At 36.4% G+C, this 6,005-nt stretch overlaps 1 protein-coding gene across 1 annotated transcript; it reads right to left on the bottom strand.

Moving 5' to 3' along the window:
- Positions 1-222: 222 nt before the first annotated feature.
- Positions 223-5,777, bottom strand: dynlrb1 (dynein, light chain, roadblock-type 1). Its single transcript, XM_036559922.1, has 4 exons — positions 5,648-5,777; positions 4,868-4,943; positions 2,798-2,965; positions 223-661 (listed from the first exon to the last, which is right to left on the bottom strand). The coding sequence occupies exons 1-4, from the start codon at positions 5,648-5,650 to the stop codon at positions 618-620; spliced, it is 291 nt and encodes a 96-aa protein (XP_036415815.1). The 5' UTR covers positions 5,651-5,777; the 3' UTR covers positions 223-617.
- Between the last annotated feature and the right edge of the window lie 228 nt (positions 5,778-6,005).

Here is a 6,005-nt window from a genome sequence, read left to right on the forward strand (position 1 = left end):
TCTGCTGGACTGTTTCAGTCACAGACAAATGTGATTACATTCTTTTTACCTCTACATCCAGAACTGCCAACTCATCCTGCTCAGCTACTCAGCAACAAATTTTAGTTGGAACTACATCAAATAAACTCTCAAATACATTTCTCAATAGTATGTTTTACAAAATACAGATGTAACAAATAAAACACCATCTTTCCAGTTCATGTAAAAACAAAAGGCCTAAAATACAGAGATTCATGGCTGATTTATTTTCATTTATGACAAACATGAGCAAGTACAGAAATTCCTATAGAGAGATGCTGTTTATGCTTTTGAGTGAGCAATTGTCTGAACATTGGCATCCGAGATGAAGGAATAATAAATTAAGATGGTTAAACACTATGAGAAACACTGGAATGATGGGGCAAATAAAAAAGCATCACGCTCTTGCAAATTATTGACGCAGATCATATTGACCATTAGTGTCTGACAGTAGTTGTAGAACTATAACTACTCTGACTGTATAACAGTAGTTATACACCTATCTAGTAACTACATAAACAAACTTCATTTTCCTGCAGAGAAATAAAATTGTTGGCCTTTAAATAAAAAGCTACACTGAAAATAATGGCAATGGCAATTCATTCTGTGGGGTTCTGAATGACGATCAGGAAATAGTCTTTATCTGTGAAGAGAAAAGAATGGAAAGTATATCAGTGTGTGATCCTTCATTATTCTGACTGTAAATAAACCAGTTTACATATACATAACTACTATAGCAAACAGTGCTCTGGCAGTAACCATTGTTTTTCATTCATGTAGTTCCCAATATATTATGTACAACAGAAATCTATTTAAATGGTATTGTATTATTATAAACAAGCCTCACATTCTCAAGTTGTGAATAATGCCTGCTTACATCACCTCTGTGACAGTGGCATTAGTAGAACACAAAAAAGGACACAAAAGATCAGAACTAGATCAGACTTAATATAGTTGATACTCGAGCAGTTAAAATTTGCCTGGCTTGGCTCTGATCCCTGTATTTCACAAATGGTTTCTGTTACAGTCCACCAGCATCAGGAATAACACTGACAGTAAATCAAAAGAGCTGTAGAAGTGTGGTATCTTAGTTAGAGTCATTATCTGTGCAACAAATATTCTAACGTGTATCATAATATCTTTTTTAACATGGATATTAGCAAGCGATTTGAATCCTGGTCCTTGAGAAACCTTGCAACTATAACCTTGCACACCCTTTTTAGACTTTTTTCTTGCTTTGTATGAACACTACTCCACACCCAGGGAAAAAAGCTTAATTTGCAGTAAAACCAAAATTATTATCAATATCATCTATGATACCAATAACAAGAATAAAAACAGGAAAACAATCATACTAAACATTCGTGCAAATGGCAGTCCAGTACAAACTGGAGGCTCTTATTTTACAAGCACACTGGTATAAACAAATGCTGCAATCATTCCATGTTCCATTTAAAGACACATATTCCACTGTGTTTATTATTGTTATTATTATTATTTAAATGTTATTTTATCACACAACACAAATCACATCATTCTACCGTCTTGCACATTGTATTCTTTTCAACCATTTAAATTTTTAACACTATCAAGTTTAGTCAGCAGGAGAAGTGCACTCACTGCTCCACCTCAAACTCCACCTATGAGCACAGCTATTGGTTCACGAGCCACTGAATGCTGTCGTTTTATTGGCTCCTTTCTGAAACATCTGAATGAATTAGGGTGTGCTTCATGTACATGATATGTAAATAAGGTTCTGGTGTACTTCATGTATATGATATGTAAATGAGGTACTGGTAGGCTGGCGCTTGATTTCACACACTCAAGCAGATTCATCATTTGTGCTCAAATCTCTGCTTGTTTCCACGTCATACTAAAGTTTCATGAATCAGATGCAGAGTAGTTCGTATGTCATTACAGGCGGTCAAATCTGTACTTTTTATGCAACTTGATGGATAAGTCATGTCTCAAATCTCATACAAACGGTTAAGCTAAGCAGTGGCTACAGCCACCAGAGCATTAGATGATAAAGTTTGTGTAATATTTGTAATGTTGTTCTTTAATACGCGATTAATTTTTCATTATGTTTGGTGTCCAAATCGAGATGAGATCATTCTGGGGGTCAAGGTCCCTCACTATAATCCAAGCTTCATCACCAGCTGACAATATAATGCAACTTTTACTGAACTGCGCTGTTATGTTCTTTTATTTAACAAAGATTAAGCTTCAAGTCATCATTTTCTAGGAGCTGTCCCAAAATTACCAAAAGAAAAAGTGCTGCTATTATTATCATTATTATTCGTGATAGTAGTAATAGTAGTAGTAGCAGCATAAGTACATCTCTGAGTACATCTACTAATGCATCTGGACTCATCACTACTCGTGAGCACCAGCCCACTGCTTTCAGGTGATCTAGAGATAGTCTTACAGGACCGCACCCAGCTTTCACACCGACCAAATGTAGCAAACTCTCAGTGAAAACAGCCCTGGGACCAGAAAATATCACTCAAGTGTGATAAACCGTTAAAATCTGGAAGGGCTTGTGTCAGGAGCAGGATGAACATTAAAATACACCCTGTAATACACTCTAAAAAGCCTGGGAAAACTGATATAGTTTATCGTAGCAGCGGCCAAAGTTTGGAAACCACTTTCCTGTTTCCAGTGTACAAGAAAGGAAAACAGACCAGCACTGGCTGAATCAACCAATCACTAAGCATGTCACATTAACATTGATACACACATGTATAATGACTAATACACAGTGCAAGCCTTTCAATACCTGGAGCGATCATAATCTCGTTCTTCTTCGAGCGGACCCTGAGGAAGGTGAGGTCATTCTGGGGGTCAAGTTCTCTCACTGTACTCCGAGCTTTCATCATCAGCTGGTGGATGAGGCCAGCATACTGCACTGTACTTGAGTTATCGAGAGTGGTTTTAATGGGGATGCCTTAGGGAGGGAGGGAGGGAGGGTTGGAAAGGAGGGAAAGAGAGAGACAGAGAACACAGAGAAGCCTTATTTGTAACTCAGTTACACCCCAACACTGCCAATTTTGCTAAGAAGCTCAGAGCACAGACAGGAAAACACTGGTGGCTTTGTTTCAACTTTATCACATGATACAAAAAGAAGTTTACCCTCAAGATTCCTCTAATCTAAATGAATTCTTTAAATGATTTCTACAACAAGAAAAAACAAGAATAATACAAAACAGATGTGGTAAGTATTGGCCACAAAATCTGACCACAAGTGGACAGCAAGACTAGGGCTGTCACATTCAAGAAATTTTAGCTGAAGGTTATCTGTTGTATAAATAACTGCAATGAACGTTTTGTCTTTTCTTGTTCATTCTACGCATCTATTAAAGTACACACCAAAAGTGGACAAATTGTTTTATTACGCATCTCACTTCCTAGCTATGTTTACCATGTAGCTAACACTAGTAATACTGTCGAATTGGTACACCACACTGTTGGGTGCATGCACAGACATGTAGTCAGGAAAATGCAGTAATTTTTTTCTTGAGAGTGAAAATACAAAAAAAAAAAGAAACTCATTCTGCTAGCATGCATGCTAAAAACTTTAGACAGCTAACAAATAAACTCTACAAAGCTAACAAATAAACAAATATTACTTGAGTTAGCACTATTTCTAGGCATATGTGTCTTAAATGCATCTCCAGAGTGTTTGAAGGGCTTCACTCATTTTTACATCAGTCTTCCGCAGCATTTGTTATGAAGAAAAAAAAAAAAGACTCAAGACCTTGATCATGTAAATGTATGGGCTATTACAAACACTTAGAGTGCAGACAGTGCTAATGTAACTCAAATGGGAGAGAACACGAAAAAAGAAGCTATGCAGCTGTTTTCACCTTAGGTGGTCTTTCCTGGCTGTCAAAGACACAAAAATACGCTTTAGCTGTCATATTATAAAGGTTATTTAGTCATATGCTTCCCTGTCCAAACCCGAAGGTGGTCTAAGTGATCTCACCTGGAGCCTTTCATACCTGTATTGAGTGCTGCCCACTTATGATCAGAACACATTAATGACAGGTGTCAACCCATACAATTCACATAAAATATGATTTTGTTTAAAGGTATATGGTTCTATAAGGCTGGGACAAAGGAAATCCACTGTAATAATTTTTTTGACTTACTAGCCTAAAAAGTCATCTGATCACTGTTAAGACTGCAGGCGGTGGGGTTGCGGGACAGATGCTCCATTTATGTGAAATTCTTTTGCTGTACATGGACAAAACAGATATCGCTTCATGTGAAGCAGCACAAAAGAAAGTGTTGTGCTGTAATAATCAAACTGTCCTTTGATCTGATTGAATATGTTAAAGTTGCATTAGTAAAGATACATTTGCCCCACAATATCACTTTGCAGATGACTCTAAAGCGTCTAAAGTTTTGGTTCTGTCAGTTCATCTCAGAATACTGAGACACTGCTCTCTCTGAGTCTATTGTTTTGACTGTGTTATTTGTTTATACATATACACACACATATATATATATATATATATATATATATATATATATATATATATATATATATATATATATAAATAAATTGATCTGATTGTGTATGAAGTAAATAGATTACCACAGAAATGTGCCACAGTAAAAAAATCTAAACTGTATAAACTGCTTTTGTCACTAATGAGTTTAATGTTAGAAATGTACTACACAAGTATCAGTGAGTTTATATAGTTTGCAGGCTGTGAAGGTTTATGTCTCTACAAGTTGACACCAGTGGTTAATGAAGTGTGAACAGGGTTTATATTTTTCATGTGTGATAACTAAAAGATGAACCAATCCTTAAAGGTATATTATTATATAGTGTATCAGTTACCCTCTGCATTGGCAATAATAATTCCTTGTACTCCTTTCTGACTCTGGATCCTCTTCAGTGTCTCCTCAACCTCGGCCTACACACAAACACACACACACACACACACACACAAAATTCAACCCTACATCAGTTAGTTCACTTCACTATCCAGAACAGTCTGGGATGCAGAGACTAACTCATCCATCAGAGCTTTTAAACGTATTGTGTTTCTCCACAGTTACATGAACTAATACATCACTAACAATACTAATAAAGAGCAATAAATGTATCTGTATAACTTCATTCATACATACAGAACTTAACTAAAAAAACATCTTGTTAAAGACTTTTGCCTGGATAAAAACATGTAAGGGTAAAAACAGAGCTTTACAATGCAAGAACATAAAGCTATAACCGAAGTAATGGACTTTAAAACATTAATCTAAAAAAAAAATCAGTGTTTTTTAACGATTACCAGCTGTTTGACCACTTAAACTGTCAAGCTAGCGTTAAATGGTTATTAGTTTAATTCTACATAACTTTGACAAAGGAAACAATGTTCAGGGCTGGGGAGAACATATAAAATCTGTAAATAATGTGTCTGCTACTAATTCTGAAAAAACGACACCTCTGAGCATCAGAGGAACTAAACAGTATACAGACTTAAGCTAGCTTAGCAACACAAACCCTTCATATGACAACGCCCAACAATAACAGCTTCTAAATTTGATTCAGCTTTGTATTTTTCTCGACTGTTTAACGCATAACAACACGTTCAGAATGTAATAAAGCGCTACTTGCCATGATGGATGATTTAGGTGAGTTAATTTGCGTTCGTCTTTCAGATTTTGGCAATCAAACTACCCAAGCTAGCAAAGCATCTCTGTTTGATGTGGAACACGAACAGGCGGAGACTTGAAACAGCGCAGCGCCGCCTGCTGGTGCGGAGAAGCATCACAGCTACAGGAAAAGAGAAAAAACGTGCCCAAATCTGAATATTACGGCGCTTCTGTGTTTTTGTATCAGTGTGGTGGTTTTTAATTTTATTTATTTTTCAATTTGGCAAATCTGGTCCCCCATAGTCAGAGGGTGGACCATGGTTTAATGTGTTCTGAGGGCTAAATAACACTGCATTTTACTTAGGATTCATGAGTTTTAA

This window comes from Colossoma macropomum, unplaced genomic scaffold, assembly GCF_904425465.1.
Source record: "Colossoma macropomum unplaced genomic scaffold, Colossoma_macropomum, whole genome shotgun sequence".
In the NCBI taxonomy this organism is placed as follows: domain Eukaryota; kingdom Metazoa; phylum Chordata; class Actinopteri; order Characiformes; family Serrasalmidae; genus Colossoma; species Colossoma macropomum.